The sequence below is a fragment of the Chanos chanos genome, chromosome 8 (genome assembly GCF_902362185.1).
Source record: "Chanos chanos chromosome 8, fChaCha1.1, whole genome shotgun sequence".
Taxonomy (NCBI): Eukaryota; Metazoa; Chordata; class Actinopteri; order Gonorynchiformes; family Chanidae; genus Chanos; species Chanos chanos.
Window position 1 is genome coordinate 45,531,707 of NC_044502.1, and position 22,487 is coordinate 45,554,193.

The 22,487-nt window shown below is 45.7% G+C and overlaps 1 protein-coding gene across 2 annotated transcripts in view; it reads left to right on the forward strand.

Moving 5' to 3' along the window:
- The window catches only part of grb10b (growth factor receptor-bound protein 10b), a 65,102-nt gene that overhangs the window by 35,144 nt on the left and 7,471 nt on the right, over nucleotides 1-22,487 (forward strand). For both annotated transcript variants that reach the window (XM_030782312.1, XM_030782313.1), the window contains exons 5-7: nucleotides 2,430-2,571; nucleotides 18,621-18,777; nucleotides 21,378-21,493. In XM_030782312.1, coding sequence (XP_030638172.1) covers nucleotides 2,430-2,571; nucleotides 18,621-18,777; nucleotides 21,378-21,493 — 415 coding nt within the window. The remainder of the gene's footprint in view (nucleotides 1-2,429; nucleotides 2,572-18,620; nucleotides 18,778-21,377; nucleotides 21,494-22,487) is intronic.

Here is a 22,487-nt window from a genome sequence, read left to right on the forward strand (position 1 = left end):
CTCTAATTAGCAAATCTCTTTACAAGGCGTTAGCTAGTGCCTGCCTCCCTGTGTCTCTGTGTGAGGCAAAGAGAAAAAGCGTTATGATCAATGAGAGAGATTTTAGCATGAGGAGTGAGACGTAGACGGATCTCGGGCCTCTGGATTATTTATGTCCACCTAAAAGCCTTTTGAGTTTTCTCCCCCGGCACTGTCCTACCGTGGACCCCCACCCACCCCCTCCTTTATTTCATCATTTTCTGCTACGAGCTTTCCGTCTCTCTCTCTCTCTCTCTCTCTCTCTCTCTCTGTCTCTCTCTCTCTCTCTCTCTCTCTCTCTCTCTCTCTGTCTCTCTCTGTCTAGCTTCTGGGGCTTCAGTCCTCAAAGTCAACCTTAATTTTTTACTACCCCTTTGATCTGTGTATTCCAAATGTCTGTACGAGATGTCAGTGAAAGGACAGAGATTATCATTTTATTTATTTATTTTTTATTCATGCTGGTTTGAAGCGCAGGAGTTATGAGACAGCGTCACGGCCCTGCAGACGGTTCCAGTCAGAGGTTTTGAAGTCGCTGTGACTGAGTGAATTGTTGAAGCTTAAAGCCTTGTGTTGGGGTGAAACGCAGGGCATTTTAAGAACTCTCGCATTCATTAGAGCCGTGGAAAAAAAAACAAAACGAGTGCAGAGACAGAGAGTTCTCGTCTCCCAGAACGAGAATAACTTAACCCAGATTAGACGCAGATTTGGAGAGTATGAATGGTCGGTTTCTAATTCCTTTTCGACGTCTTCATCTCCTCCAGTGGACGTGGCTGAAAATGTTTTTGAAGTCTTTACGTGACCGGACCATGTCCCCAGACTCTTACACAACCGCTGAACCCTGTGTACTGTTTCTGCTACAGTTCCTAATGTTCAGATAGGACTGAATGTGCCGTGACATTACCAAAAATACAGCCTATGGCTGTCATTTAATGTTTTCTATCATGGTTTCCTTATATCTAGTCAATTAAAAGAGAAGGTCACCAGGAAGCGGAGCACTGGCGAGTTCATACAGGGCCACTCATTCACATACAGTACATCTGTACATGCCCCTGGTTACCTCACTGCATTGCATCTTTTATAATCTCTCAGTCATAAGGAAGAACTGACAGGAAGAGAGAGGTTAAAGTGGTATAGACCTGTCCAAATGCTCTCCATTCATTTAGTCTACGCTCTAAACCTGACGGAGCAGATCACAGTAAACTCTACCTGTCTCCTCACGTAACGAGGCACTGGACCCAGACACCTAAAGGCCCAGGATCAGCTCAGAAATGACCTCACTCACAAGCGTCACCGAAAATAGGTTTGCACACGCTGTAGTGGGGTTGGGCGGACGGACTGACAGTCATCACGATGGTGAGCCCAGCATCGTGAACCCCCCCCCCCCACACACACACACTCACCGTCACACTCTCACACACACACACACACTGACGGAGGGGTGCACTCTGCCACACACACACACACACACTATAATTCCAGTGTCTCTGCTATAATGTAGAAATATATATTTATTACCAATTTATTACCTATCACGTATCATTACCTGTTTATTATTCAAGACTTCTTTGCGGGGCTTTTCCCCGGGGATCAAGATGAGCCATAGAACTGATGAATATCGTTGTAGTCGGGCGGAAAAAACAGTACTTTTCAGGAAATGAAAAAAACCCCTTTGTTTTTAAAGTAATTGACCACTGTGTCATCAAAGTTGGTGTTGTGTCTTAATATATGATCAGGTGCCTGCATGTATCATTATATTATTATTCGTTGATCAACGAATGCCGACGCACGTATTAGGTCCGGCGTTTTTTAGAACGGCCACATCTGAGGCAATAAGCGCATCGCATTACGTTATCATCAGCTTACAGATGACAACGTTTATAGGCGCTATGTGCGCGCTCAGTTTTTCCTGTCGGTGAATACATTTGGCCCAAAGCTCTTCTTCTAAAAGATGAAGTGCTCTGAAGAGGATTTTGAAGACAGTGTAGTCTGAAGAGGCGGCGAATGCGAGACTATGAACTGCACTCTAACCTCCTGTGGTTCTCCTGCTCTCCTCTCCACTCCCACATGTGATGTCTCAGGCCTCTTTTCAACACTTTTCATTGGTTTAATATTTGTAAAACCCGCAGACAGACGGAAAGGGTGACCAATAGCGTTGGTTTATGAAAAAAAAATAGATAAATAAATAAAATAAATAAAAATAACGAAACATGGAGATATAAGGTTTCCACCCAACAGCCACGATATGTATTTTAAGGAGTGTCAGCCAGAGAGCACAAAGTGAAGGATGAGTTTATTGTAATTAATATAATAGATCCTCGCGCCTGATTTACTAAATGAAAAACAGCTTGTTTAATCACGCTGTTTACCGCCCAGTGAAAGCATTGTTTGTGTCTGTTGTGTGTCTTTCCCAGGAGGCTTCAGGAGGAGGAGCAGCAGTACCGGACATCCTCCCTGCCGGCCATTCCAAACCCCTTCCCAGAGCTCTGCAGTCCAGCCAGCTCCCCCGTCCTCAGCCCGGGATCCTTACCCCCGTCACAGCCCTCTGGGACATACGTAAGAGGACAGATTTGTCTCTTTCTTTTTTCTCCCCTTTTCATCTTTTTTACATCTCTCTCGCTCTCTCTCTCTCTCTCATTTTTCACACCCCCTGTCTCCGCTTTCTGCTACTGATGCTGTTTGAAGTGGTTTCATTGTATCCATCCAAGGTCAAAGGTCAACCTGAGTTCAAAGGTGATGAGATGCATATTACTGAGAGGTGTGTATTGTAATTGCAGGTTGGGTAGGTCAGGAGGTGTGTGTGTGTGTGTGTGTGTGTGTGTGTGTGTGTGTGTGTGCGTGTGTGTGTATGTGTGTGTGTGTGCATGTGGGTGTGTGTCTCTGTCTAAGTATGTTTTCTGTGTGCGCATGTCTGTGAGAACATGTATGTGTCCGTGTGTATGTGTATCTCGTGTGTGTGCGTGTCTGTGTGTGTGTGCAGGTCTGTGTGTGCCTGTTCGTGTGTGCATGCCGTGAGTACATGTGTCTGTGTGTGAGTGTGTCTTCTGCGTGTGTATCGCCTTCGTGAGCTGTGCATGACACAGGACCCCTGTTGGGGCCTCCTTATTCCAGGAACAGATTGTCATTTTGACTCTTAATCAGGTCCATATGGGCCAAACTATGTGTTACGGTAACAGAGGGAAGGTTTCAGTAAAATCGGATACAGTTTGAATCAATTACTTGCTTAATCCTCATATTTGACTTTTATAGTGCTATAGATTCTACCCAGAGGACCAATTGCACGAGTTCTGGTCTTCTTCTAAACGACTCGAGTCAGGAAATTGGGTGGGGAAGGGGGGAGAAAAAAAAAAAATCTGGTTCAAAAGCTGACAGATGTTTAGTCACTGACATGGCTGTAAATACAGAGAAGGCGAGTTCAGTTTTCCCTCTGTTTGAAAGCTGAAGAGGTTTTTTTTTTTTTTTTTTTTTAACATGCGTGTGAATTGCTGGCATTCCTGGAACTGGAGTCTTATGTCTTTATTTCAGACAGGGAGAATTTTGTGTTGTCATAGATTGTCTGGATGACTCTTCACAGTGCGGTATGCAGGCAGGCAACGGTATGTTCCATTTGCAGAGCTGTCAAGACGGCCCGTCTGTCTGCGTGGCGTGGATTCTCACTGTCAACACAGCGCCCTCAGATTATAGCCCCCGGCAAGAGGGTTTGAAGTTTTAGTGAAGGGGATGGGGGTGTGTGTGGGGGGGTGGTGTGTGTGTGTGTGTGGGGGGGGGGGGGGGTGGTCTGTGTTCGTGACTGGCCTCTTTGTGGAGAAAGCACTATTTCTGCTTCATCCCTTTGGTTTACATAGGCTTGTGGTCTTGCTACACACTAAGGACTGGATTCACTCAAGACTCAAGCACATGTCAATGCGATATACAAACCATTCAGTGCGTGCACTTTGTGTGTAACTGAGACATGAAGATTTTATGTTGTTGTTAGTGTGTGCGTGCAGTTTATGACACTGCAGTGTTACCAGCCTGGGTCCATGCTCCTCTCTATTAAAATGACTGATTACAGAACAATTACACAATGCAGCATTATGCTCTGAGTGTCAATGCTGCTTAATGATTTCAGTCGTTTTAGGTGTAGCCCACCTCACGGACGCAGTGTCTTAGGTCTTCACTATTAGACAATAAGATCGGTATCGCACAATGAGATCAGTATCGCGATTATCGGCACAGCTCGGACTGACGATACCCTGTGGAGTGTTAATCTGTAATACATTTGTTCAGAGCGGTAAATTCGGCACAAGGTCCTGTCCAAACTTTTAAAGTTCACCCCCCCTCTTGTTTTCCTCAGAGCTCTTTACAGTAAGATAAGTAGGTGGCTGCTATTAAAATGCTATTTGTGAGTAGTAGCTTGTGTTTAGTCCATGAGTTCAATGTTTCTGCCCAGGGATGTAAGTAAACCATACTTTAAAGCTCGGTTAACCTCTGTCATTATCCGGATAGTGTCTGAACATTAGTAACTTGTTTACAAAATCTGAAGTTTGAGGTTTCATTCCTGAGTCGCGGGGTTGACGACGGTTTTTGTCCATGAGTGCTGTTGAAACTGACTTTTCACTTTAGTAACACTAGTGATGTGAAACTGTGTCCTCGTGCATTCAAGAATTCTAGTCTGTGATCATTTTAGTGCGCCGCAAGGACAGAGTTTTACAGAGTTCAAATGATGAATTTGAATTAAAACTAGAGCAGTCGGTGCTCGTTCACAGTGCGTCAGTATCGCTTTTAGGTCACACGTGTATCTCGAGTATTTGTTTACGTGCTTGTCCGAGCACCGTGAGATTACCGAACATATCTAGATGTTACACTGGAATGTCTTTGAATGGCTTTTACGTGGTTTAAGTGGTTTAGTGCCGGCCCTCAGTTCTGTGCTGCTCAGTGTGTGTGTGTGCTTTGTAAATATGGTGTGTGTGTGTGTGTGTGTGTGTGTGTGTGTGTGTGTGTGTGTGACTCAGTGTGTGTGTGTGCTTTGTAAATATGGTGTATATGGTGTGTGACTCTGCTGGATCTCACAGTGTCTCTCGTGCTCATTACTGGTCTGGAGAAGCTCTGCTCTACAGCTGCCGCTGCTTTGTTCTTTGGCCTCTAAAAAGTCTCTCTCTCCCTCCTCTCCTCTCTCTCTGTCTCTCTCTCTCTCTCTGTCTCTCTGTCTGTCTCTCTCTCTCTCTGTCTCTCTCTCCCTCTCTCTCTCTCTTTTGTGAACACACACACACACAGAGAGAGAGAGAGAGAAATACAGATGTCTGCCTGCCTGGTGAGAAGTTTTCTGTTTACAGAATTTTCCGACCTCCGGGCGATTTCTGACAACCCCCCCCCCCTCCAAACCCCCCCCCCCCCCCTCCCAAATCCATCACCACCCTCTCCCCACCCCCCCAGTCCCTCCTCCCTGGCCCCCCTGTGATGGAGACACGCGAACGCTTCCCTCACTGCCTCTCCACACGACCGGGCATGGCCGCCTTCTCTCTGCCCCAGCATGGATGCATGTGATCTTCATTTGTGTGTCTCCATACCCCCCCCACATACACACACCCCTTTTTAATTTTTCTCTCTGTTTCTCTCTTCCTCTCCCTCCCTTACTGCTGCTCTCTCTGTCTATCTCTCCGTTTTTCTCTCTTTTGCGTGCGAGGGGAGAGTAATAGCAGATTTGACCCTTGATTTAATGTGTGTTCTTCCTTCTTTATTGATGTGATCCATAAATGTATGTGTGTGTGTGTGTGTGTATGTGTATGTGTGTGTGTGTGTGGTGCACGCACATGGATGTGTAGAGGGTTATTTCCACAACATGTTCTATGGACCAGAGCAGTCCACATGGCCTGGCTTAGGATGGTTTTAGGCCTTGTCTCTGTCTCTGTCTGTAAATGACACAGCACGACGGTTTAGAGAACGATGTGGTTTGTGTCGAAACACAAAACTGGGTGTTTAAAATTGCACGTATGGAACTCTGATTATATACTGTGTGAGTGTATAGACGGGAGTGTATCTAATTGGGTACAACTATACCACTAACTAACTATTTCATTGTCTAGAATCTTATGCGTTTGCCTTTTCTGTTACAATACATATAAATGTCTTGAAAGCAGCGTCTCTAGGTGTGACTGAAGAACAGCAGAGCGTCTAAGCCTGACTGGTGACTGGTCGCTGCTCTTAGCACCATGCTCAGCTTGCTGGAGGAGACGACATGGAGTCCATTCTTTTCCCTGTCTGCACTCGGTTTAGATTCCGTCAACACCCTGCGGTGACTCACTGTCCGTTACTCCTCCTCCAGGCATGACACCGTCACTCAGAATACCAGACATAGTGTGTGCTGTCACACCTGCCCTGTCCTCCCCTTCCTCCTGCACACTGCAGTCTGCTCAACGCTTAGTCTTGTAAAAGTCCTGCATATGAGTGTATGGGTGTGTTTGGTGTGTGTAATATATATGTGATGTGTGTGTGTGTATGTGTGTGTGTGTTAATGAGAGACAGTGCGTGTGCGTGTGCGTGTGTGTGTGTGTGTGTTTGTGTGTGTGTGTATGTTAATGAGAGACAGTGTGTGCATGTATGTGTGTGGGTGTGTGTGTGTGTTAATGAGAGACAGTGTATGTGTGTGTGTGTGTGTTAATGAGAGACAGTGTATGTGTGTGTGTGTGTGTGTTAATGAGAGACAGTGTGTGTGCGTGTGTGTGTGTTAATGAGAGACAGTGTGTGTGTGTGTGTGTGTTTGTGTGTTGGAGAGAGACGAGTGAGCGAGAACAAGTGGGTGTGTCTTAATCCATTTGGAGCTCTCCCTGGCCTCAGGTTTCTGGCAGGCACTGTGGAAGACTGGGTCCAGAATAAAAGGATGAGCAATATATGAAATAGCATCTTACCTCACTTTAATGTGTTAATGCATATTTACCCTGGGTGAGGTAATCATCTGGAAACAGCCCAGAGCTGGGCGTTACAGCCCTTACACCGAGAGCGACAGACAGAGAGAGAGAGAGGGAGAGAAGGAGAGGTGGATAAAAGGAGAGTGTTTCATTACATTGTACTTAGTGTGGAGAACAGAGTTTTGACACGTGACTCTTTCTGCAAATGCATCCTACACATGCACAGACACATGTGTGTAGAGGAGGTATACACACTCAAGCTATGACTGTATATCATACACACAGACACACAGACACACACTCAAGCTATGACTGTATATCATACACACAGACACACAGACACACACACTAACTATGATATGTTGCCAAACCCCGGAGGGCATTGAGATTATTTATGTCACCTGGTGTCTCCAGGCATGTTTGACAAGTTATAGCAGGGGAGCGGGCGTGACGCGGGTTACACACATCATACCTGTTCCTGCACACCGAACCACAGAGCGCCGGCCCCCTCCGCCCCTCTCCGCTGACACACAGGTGAGAGGTCAAACGCTGCCCTGTGTCACATCACCAACTCTCCTCTGTCTGCCCCCCCCCCCCCCCCCCCCCCCCCCCCCCGCGAGGGTCCACCTCCCTCAAATGGACCCTCGCGGTTTGTCAGTGTTAGCCTGGGGGGGGGGGGGGGGGGGGGGTCGGATTAGACTTTGTGTGTTATCTCGGCAATACACAGAGTTTTTCTCTAGTATTTTTTGTGAAGGATCATAGCTGTACTCATATGCATTTCTTATGAAGGATGACTTGCACAAGAATTGCGCTCATTCATTCGAAAGAAGTTTTTTTTTTTCTCTCTCTTTCATTGGGTCTTAAACCGCACATAAACCAGTTCTCGGTTGGTTAGCTGAGTTAGCATTGTGTAAATAGTTCTGGGCTTGCTCTGTGGCGTGTTGCATGCCTGTTGTTTCGCTCTAAATTGGGAATGAAAATAATTACTCATAAACTGTAAATCTCTCTCTCTCTCTCTCTCTCTCTCTCTCTCCTCGTCTCTTCTGTTCTCTTTCCCTTAATCATATCATGCTGAAAGAAATAAGTTGTTCAAACAAGACCTTGCTTTAATGTCCCAGAGTTTTTTTTTTTTGTTTTTTTTTTAATTTCATTTTGGTTTTTTCCCTGGATTTGTTAAATAGCCTGAGGTCAAAGATGTACTGAGAGTAATGAGGAGGAGAACATGTAGATTAAATAGTACCACAGAGGTCTGTGAGAATATTTAACAGTGTTTTTTTTTTTGTTGTTTTTGTTTTATTACCTGTAACTTAACACAATATCTGATGCTGCCTCAGAAAATCAGAACAGAATTCCTCAACCCTTCACACTGTGCAAACTCCAGACTTGATACTTGGGAGTGTAAACCATGTTCCTTTGCTAAGTTCAGTGTGTTTGCATTGCCGTGAATGTGTGTGTGTGTGTGTGAGACTATGAACACACACACACACACACAAACACGCACACTCACCCAGGTAGATGTCACATGCTAGGTTGGATGTGCTCCATCCAAAGCCTGGCTGATAACAGTTGCGACACGGTTTGTTGTCAGTCACTGGCTGGGAGCCAGACTGCGGTTTAGTCTGGGGCCTCCTGAGTGTCAGTGCCATATCTATTCCCGCGGCAGCTCGGCGAGCAAGCCTGGACGTGCTAGGATTACCCACGCAGGGCGCTGATGACGAACACCAGCGATTTAACCTGGTCTCATGAAACGCATGTGTGCCAACAGAAACGGCACTAAGGACAGGCTGTTGGCTGCACACATATTCACACAGTCGTCAAGCAGACAACGAGCAGCTAAGACCTTCTCTAGAAGCAGTGACCTTAAGAAACCCTGGTTAAGAAGAGAACTTACTGTTCGATAAATCGCCTAACTTATTGTCCTGTACTGAAGAGATCTTTACAGCCCAAAAAAAAAGGACACCTATTATAAAGAAAAGATATTTTCTTTAAACATATCAGAAATACAGAGAAAAGAAAGCGGTCAAGACATCCAGCTTTGTCTTTAGTTGTGCTGGTCACAGAGGTCTCTCTGTGTTCTCTGCAGTGTCCTCCACCTCTCCAGTTCTCTAATGACTTGTGCAATTTGGAGGTTTGTGTTACAGCACAAGTGTCAAAACCCAGTCCTGGAGGGCCACGGTCCTGCTGGTTTTCTTGTTGACCAACTAAATTACAGTCTCTGATTGGCTAAAAATGTAAATTCTCTGTGATTGCACAAGCACACTGTGAACAGTGAATTTGTCTCTGCATCCAACACACCAGTAGTGAACACACACAGCAGACGCAGGAGCAGTGGGCAGCATTCCTCTGCGCCCGGGGGAGCGTTAGGGTTAAGCGCCTTGCTCAAGGGCACGCTGCCGTGGATGTTGGGCCTGGGAATCAAACCGGCAGCCCTCCAGTCACGAGCCCAGTTCTGTAACCTTTAGACCACGGCTGCCCCTAAGAAGAGTGCGCTGAAACCCGGGATCGAACCAGGGACCTTTGCCCCTAAAGGGTGTGCACACCTGTTTTCAAGGTGAAAATCAACAGGTAACTAAGAGGTGAAGACGAAAACCAGCAGGACCCTGGTCCACCAGGACTGGGTTTTGACACCCCTGCGTTACAGCTTTCTGAAGACGGCAGCTTGTCCTGTCTGTCTGAGAAAAGGCTACCTGTGGTATAGTTGAGAGTGAACTTTTGCCCGGTTAGGTTATACACACTTGGTTGGCACGGTTGGTGAGGGAGTAGCAGCTTCAGGAACAGCTAGGATTACCCTTCAGCTGCCAAAACGCATCTGTTCAACCCAGTGTGTGGTAAAGCACATTTTCTAAGAAATCCTACTCTTAATCCAGTCACTGGAGCACCCTGTTGCACTGAATCAAATTCAGTAATTGCATTTAGTCTTTCTGAATATGGTTTTGAAAAGGAGGTGTTTTTTTCTGTCAATCCAAGCTGTTTTAAACTAGGTCAAAATTTCATTCACAGTGGAAGGCTCAGTAGAGATTTGTAATCCCTTTTGCTGTTACGCTTGCTTTGTGTGTGAGGAAGACGTCTGTTGTTTATTGAAAAATATATCTGTATTAATCTAATGGTTATGTTTCGACTTTGACACACTTCAGACACTTACGTTGAAGTGCTCTTAGCTTAAGAGACTCACTCTTCATCACTGGGTCTGGTCTTTCTTGTTTGTCATCGAGACAGAACAATGGAAAGCGACTTGTTGCTGTGTGTGGTTTGGTTCGCACAGGTCATGAACCTGAACTGCTCGGAGGAATCGGACTGCTAGGCTTTTTGCTTTTCTCTCTCGGATAAAAGTAGGACAGCCCTGAGAGAGAGAGAGAGAGAGAGAGAGAGAGAGAGGGGGGGAAGAGAGGGCAAGAAAGAAAGAGAAAGAAAGAAAGAAAGAGAGAAATAGATATGGGCTCACTCATCATTTCTTTCTTATCCCTTTTTGTGAAGAGACAAACATTAGGAAATGGGAAATGAGGAGGGATGACCAAGTACATTTGGTGAACAGTAATTATGTCCAGAGAGAGTGAGGGGGGAGAGAGAGTGAGAGGGGTGGAGACAGAGAGAGAGAGAGAGAGTGAGAGAGAGAGGTCTTGAACTTGGCTACTACCCAGAGAGGCCTCATTATTGCTGCTCCAGACAAGCAGGCAGAATGTACTGTACTGTACTGATCTGTCACGTCTTGGTCCTTGTTCCTCGCTGCCCTCGTTTTGCACTTCTCAGCTGCCTTCAAAAGCCCAGCGCTCCCTGGGCTGCGCAGTCGCTGTTAGCGCCTCGTCCTCGTCCGGCCCGCGCTCCGACCGGATCCAACTCCGACTTTGGTTCCAAATGTATTTCAGACACAGAATGTCAAGCAACATGTGAAACTCAGGCCTTATCTTGCCTTAGCTTCTGCTGATGATTTGGCCTTGGGTTACTGGGGGACCCGAGTCTGCGTTCTGAGTGCTCCTCCCCCCCAGTTCCTAACAGTCTTTTTTTCTCCTCCACTTCCTAACAGTGGGTCACCTTTGCCACAGCCTGGGCCTAAACAGAGCAAAGGGTGATTGCTACAGGGGCAGAGGGTACGGGTGGGGCTAGGGTGGAGGGGGAGGGGGGGTGTACAGTGGCACTTGTGCTGAATCGATAGTCATCCAATGGGAGCATAATGATGTCATCTTTTTTGACTGCTCCGGTTGCCAGCTCCGAACAGACAATGATCTCCTGTGTCTTGCATAGACTGTCTCTCGCTTCTCTGGCTCAATTAACCCGGCAGCTCCTATTGGGCAAATATTTTGGCCCCTCCCGCCGCTGATCACGGTAGGAAGCTTCAGTTCAACGGGACGGCCTTTTCACAGAGCGGATTGTTCAGCGCCTACGTGTGTGGCACCGAGCACACTGGATGTGGAGTGATGGGGACGGAGAGAAAGACAGAGAGAGAAAGGGGGGGGGGATTTCAACCCCACAAATGCTTGCCTGCTGATTGCCCTGTCCATGCAGTCTATATATAGACAATTCTGTGGCTTTTTTTTTTTTTTTTTTTTTGAGGGGGGTGGGGGGTGGGGCAGGGTAAGTGAAAGGTATGCATCAGCTGTGTTTCCAGGTTTCAGTTTTTCTTAGGTATGAGCTCTTTAAGAGCGTTTTTTTTTTGTCGTTTTTTTTTCCCTTCTGGCCCGGGGCGAACTATTAAGTTATTTAATACCGATAAACGCTCGACAAAATGAAACGTGGTCCGTGCTAATCCCTTAATCCGCTATCTCTGTCCCTCATTACTTACAGAGAAAGAACTACCTCAAAGTATCGGTGGGTTTCTTTTTTTTTTTTTATTTAGCTTTCCTGACAAAAAAATCGAGGATCGTGTTACTTTTTCACAATAGACAAGATCTCTGTCTAAGGCTGGTGGAGTTTTTTAACCTAATGTTTCATTTGAAATATTTTCTGACAGAGTCCTGTTACAGCCATAACAACTTTGCTTTATTGTGACGTGCGACTCTGACCTTGTGACTCTGGTTACAGTGCCGGGTTGGAGCCCCGGTTGTTGGATGGGCTCTTTTGAGTGTGGGTGTGTGATGTTTCTTGATGAGTTGTCGCTGTGGTTGAAGAAAAACCTCAGTGTGGTGAAGATCTTTGCAGTTGGAGCCGTGGAGCAAAGTCAGCACGACCAGCCCACCAGGGGCTGTAAGAGTGCAGAGAGGCAGGGACGGAGAAGTTATTTTGGATCTCGCTTAATCACATGGTGGTTCTCACTAACTCGGACCCATGGGAGGTGATATGGGTTTCTAGGTCACACACACACACACACACACACACACACACAGACACACACACACACAATGAAGCCATAGGAGGTTTTGCAACGTTACAAAACCGTAGATAAGCAGTCTTCAGAACTGTATGTTACTGTATGTTCCTTTTAGAAAATATCACCGGCTCTGTTTTAGAAACGAACAGTGCTGTAGCCCAGCGGTTTGGTGCCATTAAAGTCGTTCTCTCTCCTGGTACGAGTCGAGAACTTGGATGTTAAAGTCGCTCTCTCTCCTGGTCTTGAGTCGAGAACTTGGATGTTGTCTTGAGCCTGCCCTGGAGACAACCTCCCAAATTCAAAAAACGACTTTTAATTTCCTGCCCGCATATTTTAGTTAAGTCTTCAAAGATTTTTTCCACGGTGAACAAACAGAGACAACGGCCTCGCATCTTTAAATAAAGTTCCTATTTTACCCGTTGACGTAGAGTCTAACTGTCAGGTAGGCAGCTAACGTTGACGTCCTTATAATTTTCCTGGTGGGCTCTTGGACGTGCAGGAGCTGGTGAGGCTAAGCTGGCATGCGGCTCGGGGTTTTTTTTTTTTTCCGCTTCCTGTGTGGGCCGCACTCTTCCGCGGAGCAGTGCCTCCAAGGCCCATTATAGATCCTTTTTGGCGGCTCGGAGTTAGCGTAAGCGTTGCAAACCCAATTTAACAGGGACAATCAGACAACGAGGGGCAGCTCATGAGTCAGCAGAGTTCGTGCACCCTTCCCGATAAAAGAGGATGAACGGTTTCGAGCGCGGCCAGGAATACGGACCGTTGGAGGTCGATTGTCCACGCTCGGGTCCTGTCTCTCGGTCTCATTAAGGCCGCTAATACACAGGCTCTCCACACAGAATGGGCCAGTGGCATGAAGGAGAGGTGATTCATTTAAGAGGCACTTGTGAACGGGACAGGGGAGGAGGGAGAGTTGGGTGGAGAGGGTGGAAGGGGGGGGGGGGGGGGGCGGGGAGGGGAGAGGGGGGACGAGGGGGGCGAGAGGTAGCTGAGAAAATCAGTGGTCTACACACAGCGCTTCATGCTCTGGGCCTTGCTTGGAAAATCTGTTGCACTGGAGTTGAACCTGGGGGAATAAAAAGGGGGGTGGGGAGGGGGATTTGGGTACTTTCTTACAAAGTAAAATTCACTTGTTTAAAACTAAATGAAAGGAAAATATCCATGTCTACTGTGTGCTGAATTTCAGTTGAGGTCTTGCTCTTCTACGTGACAGACTTTGTGTTCTCAGGTTGACTTTTGTTGGAAGCGCAGTCAGTCAGATCAACATCCACAGACAGAAGAATGAATTATTAAATAGGCCAGAGATAGGCCGAATTCACTCTCTCTTACTCTCTCATCTCTGATGAAAGTATTTGATGTGTTTTTTTTTTTTTTTTTTAGCTGCCCCTCTGAAAGTCTGGGCTGTTGTTTTATGTTGCCAACCACAACATTTGCATATAAAAAAATCCTGCGTGTTGTCTGCATCTGAAGTCTCCAGTTTGTATTACTGCAAAGAGAGGCTTTTTTCTCAATGACAGTGAATTCAGGACACGCCAACGACTCTGCAACCGCTGCTATTCTTTTCATGCTCTGATACTTGGCTATAAAGATTCTAAACCTGAATGTGAGATTATACCTTCTTCTTCTCTCTCTCTCTCTCTCTCCCCCCCTCTTTCTTGTCTGCCTTTTTTTTTCTTGGACTTTTTTCCGATACAAACTCTCGTGGTGAATTAAAATACCATCTTAACGCGAATGATATTCAAACCCTTACTATTCCTCTTGTTTAGTTGAGGATCAGGAAACTTCTGGAATAATTAAAAGTCATTAACTGTTTTTCTGTGGCTATTTTTCCGTGTGTGTGTGTTGTTTTTTTTTTTCTTTTTTCCTAAACATCTGGACTGTAATTCTGGTGCTGCATGGCTTCATTATTAATAAATGAAGTCCTTTACCTCTCTGATGGTCAAAGACTCTTCCTCTTTTGTGTTTCTGTGTTTCTGTGACACACTGTGCAGCCCTTTTGGAAAGGTCATAGGATCACTCTTTAATTTGGATGGAAAATTACCAGGGCATGTCACGGACAGGAAGTGTCCACAGTCTGTAGATCATGAAGACTCCTGTCACAAAAGGGAGAGAGTAGTGTCTCTCTGCCTTTGGGACAATGGTATGGTCCAAACTACAGTAAGAAATGTGTTCGTCTTTGCCACACAGAAACACGCAGAGTAAAATAACAGTGAAGTTCTCACTCCTGGCCCGGTATGTCAGTTAAAAATAAAACGTTGACTGAGAGTCGTTTGAGGGAAGGGGGGGGCGTTGGTGGTTGGGGAGTGCGTCGTCAGGTCCCGAGTCATTCCGTGTGTCCCGGGTTATGAACGTTCAGCGTGACTCTGACTGAAGCTTTGGCCCAAATGCTGGAAACTGGAGCTGCAGGCGTCTGCGTAGGGAAACTGGAGCTGCAGGCGTCTGCGTACGGCAGGTCTGACAGCTGACTCATGCTTCAGGCATTAGGGGCTGTGGAAACAGGAAAGAGGAAATAATGCTTTTGGGGTTTCGGGTGTGTGTGTGTGTGCGTGTGTGTGTGTGTGTGTGCGTGCGCGCGCGGGGGGGGGGGGGGGGGGGGGGGGGGGGAGATACTATTCCATATTCAGAACTGTCTTCTCCCTCTACCGTTAGAGTTTCTCCTGTTGGGCGGCACTGTAGGTTATACAGCTGACAGTTTTTTTGATATTTTAGAGGTAGACTTATTCTTCAGTCATTTTGGGGTTTTTTTTGGGTTTTTTGGGGGGGTTTTTGGGGGGGGGGGGTCTCTCTGTGTGCTCCTTTCAATTCGAAACCCAGTTGAAGCCTGAGTGAAGTTGGAGTCAGATGTGCTTGAGTAAGCGCAAACATCTGTGGTCAGTGTGGAGTCAGAGTCAAAGGATTCAGGTCATGGAAGCTTTGTTTCCTCTGTAAATAAGACCCCAGTTTGGCTCAACCCAGCTGCCAACCCCTCCCCACACCCCCACCCACCACCCACTCACCTCCCCACAACCCCCACCTCCACCACTCACCTCCTCACACCCCCACCTCCCCCCACTCACCTCCACATTCACTCACCTCTGACCGCATATTCCACATTCATCCTGTTTTTGTGTGTGTGTTTGAGATATAGTGTTTATAATATATAAAGGATAAACTGAAGCCAGTCTAAATGTGGATTACTGTCAGCATATCGCGTCTCCCTTACCCTGAGGCCTTTTCTTTTTCCCTTCCGCGCTTTGACAGATAAAAAAAAAACACTTAAGATGAAAGTTTACATGCACAGAACACCATCGCTTTTTCCTCATCCCATGTCCATTTGTTCACTTCACATACACTCTCAGACGCAGCAGTAGCTTGCTAAACGCGCTTACAGATAATAAATGCTTAGTTTAATTTAGTTTGGGAGGGCTGTACATCAGAGGACTTGACAGGGTTCACTAATGGTAATGTAAATCAATGGCATAATGACATAAAGTGCTACCTCATGAGTGAGGGAGTCGTCGGAAGGTTCCAGCACAGAGATAGAGGGTGTGAGAGCTCACGTGACATAGGGTTTTCCCCTCTGACAGACTCAATGATGGAGTGATGAGTGAACAAGGGAAGGGGGGGCGGGTGGAGAAGAGGAGGGGCCAGAGAGCCAGCTGGAACAGTGCAGAGTTTGCATAGCTTTTATCTCTCTCTCTCTCTCTCTCTCTCTCTCTCTCTCTCTCTCTCTCTCTCTCTTTCTCCCTCCCCCCTCATCGCCGTGCCTGAATTCTTTTCCCCCTCAAGGTAGAGAGAGAGCTTGAGTCATGCTTTCAGACCAGTTTAGCAATTTCCGCTGGTCACTGGAACTAGAATTTGAACTAAAAGCCACCTTACCTTGAGCTTTTGTGTGTGTGTGTGTGTGTTTGTGTGTGTGTGTGTGTATGTGTGTGTGTATGTGTGTGAGTGTGAGTGTGATTTAGGACTTGAAGTCATCCTAGTGAAACTGTTTTAGGGGTTTATAAGTTGAAAGACATTAAAAAAAAGGCACTGTTTAGTTCCAACACTGTTTAGTTCCAACTAAATTGAAAAAAAAAGGGTGGGGCTTCTGCTGAATTAACTGTCTGAAGTACATGTCTGACTCTTTAAGTGTGAGCGTAAGAGTGTGTGTGTGTGTGTGTGTGTGTGTGCGCGTGTGCGCGTGTTGGAAGAGTTTACAAATGAAAACACCAAGTTTCCAGGTTTTGTTCTTTTCATTGAAAGAATGTTGGCATAAGCGTTGGAGTGGAGGGGAGGGCCAAGCAGGAGCTCATGTGCTGAGGTTCACTTCACTCTCACAGTAATGAGTCTTCCCCTGTCGTGAGAGAGAGATTTCTGACTGCAAAGTTCAAAGCTGAGCCTGTGGGGACAGAGAAGGAAAAAAAAAAGAGAGAGAAACAAGCCCTCACTTGAAATTGGTCTGAGACTCCAGAAAATTAAGGAGTTTGAGGCAGCATTTTTACAAAAAAAAAAAAAAAAGAAGAAGAAGAAGAAGAAGAAAAAAAACCCCCAAAACCTTGAGTCTTTCTTTCTTTCTTTCTTTCTTTTTTTTTTTCTTTCTCACTCGTTCTTTTCCACTCTTCCCTAAAATAACCTGTCTAAATGACCAACTTTCCTTTTGAGTGCGAAAGCAACTGAAGGCATTAAAACAGACAGGAAAGAAAAGTTGGCAATGTACGCGTATGACTGTGTGCCTGTCTATGTGTGTCTGTGGGCGTGTGTATGTGTGTTTGAGAAGGGGGTGTGTATCTGTGTGTGTCTGTGTGTGTGTGTGTCTATGTCAGTGCGTCTGTGTGGGAATGATTACATCAGCCTCAGCTAGCCCTCTGATTGGTTGAGGAAGTGTGGTTTCATTCACTACCTAAAAGCCCGTAGCAGTAACCCTTTGTGAAGGGGAACAGAGGCAAGTTGTCTGCCAGGCTGGAAACAGTGCCATCTGCTTGCTCTGCAAAGCTAGGAACAGAGAGAGAGAGGGAGAGAGAGAGGGAGAGAGAGAGAGGGAGAGGGGTAGAGAGATTGTGTGACAGGTAGGAGACAGTGAGCCATTGACAGCAAGCAACGGATCCGTACCTCGCTTCTTCTTTTTTCTCCTTTCTTTTCTTTTTTTTTTTCTTTTTTTCTTTTTTTCGGGTTCTCTCCCCCCCCTCCCCCCACCTCCCTACATCTGATTTTTTGGGGTGTTTGGAGTTGTGGAGAGCGGCAGAGGAAAACGGAGTCACTCTGCGTGTGGAGGAAGGCTCCCGGTGAAAATGCCTTCGTGTTCTCCAGACTGCTGTCTGCTCAGGCCTGGGGAGGTAAGGTCTCGTCTTCTCAACCACCACCACCCCCCCCTCGCCCCCCAACCAAACCCAGCGTGCCTTCCCCAGGGTGGAGGGGAGGGACGCAAGGGGGGTGTACAGTGTCTGGTAAAAGGGGGTAAAGAGTCAGGCTATGGAAGCTGGTTTGAAAAAAGGAGGCGTGAAAGAAATATGGGACTTGTCTGTCTTAAGGCGTAAAAATTTTGACTGTGCCTTGAATGCATGAGAGATGTGATGTTGAAAGTTTTGGATTGTGTATATATGTGTGTGTGTGTGTGTGTGTGTGTGTGTGTGTGTGTGTGTGTGTGTGTGTGTGTGTGTGTGTTTGTGTGAGGGATTGGGGTGTTGAAAGTGCTTTGTGTGAAATGTAAAATGAAATGTGTGAACCTTTTTTTGGGGGGGGGGGGGGGTGGATTGGACAGTGAATATGGAAGACGTAGGTTAAAAAGAAGAGTGTATGAATGACCAGACTGTGATTGTAGGAATTTGAAACGCTGGTGCACAGTATCTTTTTTTTTTTTTTTTTTTAATTTTTGGGGAAATGGTGGGAATATGCAGTTGCAGAAGCTTCCAGTCACTGGAGAGGGAACATGGGACACGCGATAGCTCAAACACTATCTGACATAAAGGATTGAACTCTTTCGATAAACCTCCTTTTGCCCTCAACCCCCCGCTGCTGTTACATAAGGAGGCAGATAGTCTAGACAGGGATCTTGTGCATATTAAAAAGACATGCGTGGATATGAGACTGTATGTGCGTGTGTGTGTGTGTGTGTTTTTTTTTGCGTAGTACGAAACGAATACAGAGGGCAAAAAATAAAATCCAAACATTCGCATAAGGACCCGTCGTCTCATTGAACAAGACTCGACTGATCTGTGCTCTAAACGTTATCTGACTCCTGTCTGACAGAAATAACGCCCCCCCCCACAAACACACAGCCAAGCACTCAGTTAAAGGAGAGGGTTACAAAGGCGTGCTTTTCTGTGCTGTAAATATTTGCGTTTTTTGCTTTGCTTTTCACTCCTGTTTGTCTTTGTAGAACGTCGTCTAAAGTTTCTCTGTACGCTGGACACTGTGACTGTTATTTCAGTGTTGTCGTCTTCTCCCCTGTGTTTCAGATCATAAAGATCTTTAGCGAGGACGGGATGGGGAAGGTGGTGGAGATCCCTGCGGACATGACGGCACGAGACCTCTGTCAGCTCCTGGTCTATAAGAGCCACTGCGTAGATGACAACAGCTGGGCTCTGGTGGAGCATCACCCTGCCCTTGGACTGGGTAAGTAGGAACGGTGTGTGCTAATCCGCGTGTACCGATAACATGACCCCTGGGAGGCAAAGCAGAAGAAGAAGAAGAAGAAGAAGAAAGAAAAGAAAAAAAAACAACTTTTCAGATATAGCCTTTCATCTTCTTCTGCTTCTTTTTTTTTCTTATGCGAATGTAATTGATAAATGGGGAGGAGAAAAAAAAGGAAAAATCCCTCTTTTAAGGTTTCTCTGTTTTGTGGAGATTGAATCTGTGAGGGGTGTGTGTGTGTGTGTGTTTGGCTCTTTGTCGTTAGTTTCACTAGTTCACCAGAAATGTCAGAAGACAGCCTGAAACATTTCACTAAAATCTCCAGACTTCACTCTAAACAGTACGTTGTGGTCTCTTTGTTTGTTCATTCCCTGATGGATGGAGGACTAGAATATTCTTCACACCTCCTCTGGTCACTTTCACTATCTTAGCACAGCTAACCTAGCCCAGAGTAAAGAGAAAAGTGTGGAAAACTCCTCTGACAGATGGCCAGTGCGGGGCAGGAACTATGTGCAGACAGAGAGGAGGAGGTGTCCTCCCTCTTTCTTTTTCTCCTTCCCTATTGTTGTACTGTATTCACGTCATATTTTGCCTTAGACCTGGTTTTTACTCTTGCTCTGTTTGTTGGTTGGAATGAAGAGCGTGGAGAGTAAGATTAAGTGAACCGTGCTTGACTCGCTCGCTCGTTGAAACGCAGAATATGATTCAAACCGAGGGTCGGAGGAAAGCATCTCAGACATGTTCGTGTTGTACAGCGTGACTTTGTGAACGGGGTTTTTTTTTTTTTTTTTTGGCTCTTTGCCAGAGTAGACCTATCTCTTTGATTTTTTTTTCTTTCCTTTTCTTTCGTTTTCTGAACGAGGGCAACAAATGTGGTGAGGTCTAGACACGCTCACGTTCGATTGGTTTCTTTTACCTGAAATATATGTTCACTTGATATGTACTGCACACCGTCTCCTGTCAGCAGCTGCCCCTGGTGCTTTAGAGCAAAATGTTAATGTTATTCTCAGGAAAACAAAATAAAACAAAACAAAAAACCCAGAAAAAAAGCCCTCTCTCAAACATGTCTTCCCACTGGAGTGAAATGGAGTACTCTCTGGAAGACAGAGAAGTTTGAATCTTTGCGACCCGTGAGATTCTTCGTGTGAGTGTCTTCGTGTGAGTGTCTTCGTGTGAGTGTCTTCGTGTGAGTGTCTTCGTGGGGCCTTTAAAACCGTGTAGTGTGTCCCTGATCTTATACATAATACGCTAGGCCTGCCAAACTCATGCTAAGTGCCGACCAGCTAATACATGACATCATCTCTCTGCAATGCCCAACTCTGCCCTTACTGGAATTACAGCTGAATGGACGTCTCAAAGGCGCGAGCTCACTAATGGACAAGGCCATGCCTCTAAGGCCTCTGTAATTTCCAGATGTCTTTTCAGAAACGAGAAAATAGAGCTGGAAATCAGGCCTTTGCACGAGTGTGTGGAACTTGTTGGTTGTTTGTGTGTGTGTGTGTGTGTGTGTGTGTATGTGTCAGAGGGAAGGAGTTTCTTTAAAACTCGCAAAATTCGCAACTGTGTGTGGACTATGTGACTGTATATAGTCTGTGAAAGAGAGTATTGTTGCTCTTTCACAACCCAGAAACAATTCACAGGCTGTAGAGGTGTGTTTGCACCTTTTTTTATTCACTGCAGGTGAATTTCATTTCTGATGAATGACTCATTTTAAATACACGCTCAGTTAGGGGAAACCCCCACCCCCTCCACAGACAGACAGACAGACAGAGAGAGAGAGAGAGAGAAGGCTTTTAGTTTCAGTGTGAGTGTGAGGGTTACATCAGCTTTGTAATCAAGGCACGACTTTACATCAGAGCTCCATGTAGCTGAGCCAGTCACTCTGCTACAACTTTCTCTTTCTCTTTCTCTTTCTCTCTCTCTCTCTCTCTCTCTCTCTCTCTCTCTCTCTCTCTCTCTATCTATCTCTCTCTATCTCCTCTCCTTCTCTCACACACATACGAATGGATTCATTCAGTCTTTCTGTGACTTTGGTCCTTTTCTTAACCCGTCTACCTCTCCCGTGTCCAGGCCCAGCTCTCTCACAGCCTTCCCCGGTCAAACTAGGCTCTCAGAACGTGGCTGTGCTCTCACATGGGCACCATGTGTCCTGAGACAGTGGCCTGTTTCTGGCCGTCTGGGCTCTAGACACAGAGCGTGAGTGAAACGTTTGTTGGGGCAGGCTCGGTGAGGAATGAAGTGAGCCCACCCACTCCTTTAAATCTACTGTCAGGCTTGGGTGGAGGGGGCTCCGTCTACCCCCAGACAAACTGTCTTTTCACCAGCCGAGGTGCTTCTGTTCTCGGTTTATTTTTTTGTCTGCTCGAACGAATGCAGAGAGACAGTGATATCACCCATGGTGCATACATTAGAAGGTATATGAGACCTGTGTGTTTTGGTTGTCATTTTTTTGGGGTTAGACAAAAAAAAAAGCACATGTAAAGTTGACCTCATTTAACTTTTTTTTTTTATGCCCTTCTGTTTCGTACACGTCTGGTCAGAAGTTTCTTTCCTAACTGACTTGCTTCTGTTGCTCTCTGCAGAGAGATGCTTAGAAGATCATGAGCTGGTGGTACAGGTGCAAGCCTCTATGACTAGCGAGAGTAAATTTCTCTTCAGGAAGAACTACGCCAAATATGAATTCTTCAGAAATCCCTTGGTAAGACATTCATTTTCCTTTCTTTCCTAAAATATATTTATGGTACTTGTTGAAATATCTTTGTGTTAGAAACTATGGCTGGTCTCCTGTGTGTAGGTGGACGTTGAAGTGTAGGTAGATGTTTTGGTTTTTTTTGTTGTTTTTTTTTAAGTGAAATTGCTCATTCTTCTGGCAGACGAGGTTGGGATTTTTTGTGCTCCGCATTAACCATAGAAATTATTCTCCTTCTCATCCAGTGGACACAGATATTAAGTGACAGGCTTCCACTTGACTGAGTTTGCCTTACACACACCCTCTCACACCACAGCACACCACACAAACACTGCAGACGCTCCAAACTCAACCATTTTCCTGAGAGAGAAAAACCGGCTTTTTTTTTTTTATTCGGTTAGCCGAGCTCGAAAAAAAAAGACATTCAAATGACTTTTACCAGTCTTGTTCTACATTCTCTTTTTACATATTCAAATTCTTTTTAAATGTTCAGCAACAGTCCACTGGAAGAATAGTGTAAGAAAACTGTACCATGCATTTGTGCATCAAATGTGTCTCAGTCAGTTTGTTATTACTTATGGTACAAGCTTACAATGTAACAACATATTTTGACCCCAAAAAAGGAAAAGTAAATGAGTAGGTTATATATGTATATATATATAGGCATATATGTAAAGTCATATTGCGTGCCATAACTCTGCCGTTTAAAAGCAGAAATGCTCACCTTAACTGGAAGTTTTGGGCCGAGGCTGATCTCTGAAATCTGTATGTGTACTGTACAGTAAAGGTGAGAAAATACTGTACAGCAAAGCTAAGAAAATACACTCTGAGAAGTTAGTCATTTGGGGGATAGAGCAGGAAAAGTCGAGATCACACCCTCCCAAAAGGTTCTGTTTCTCTTTCTCACAGAAAGAGGCCGCTGCTTATGTAATGTGGTATTCTTTTTATTTTTTTTTATCGGATGGAGAACCTTTTAAAATGATTGCACATTCTCTCTGTCCCT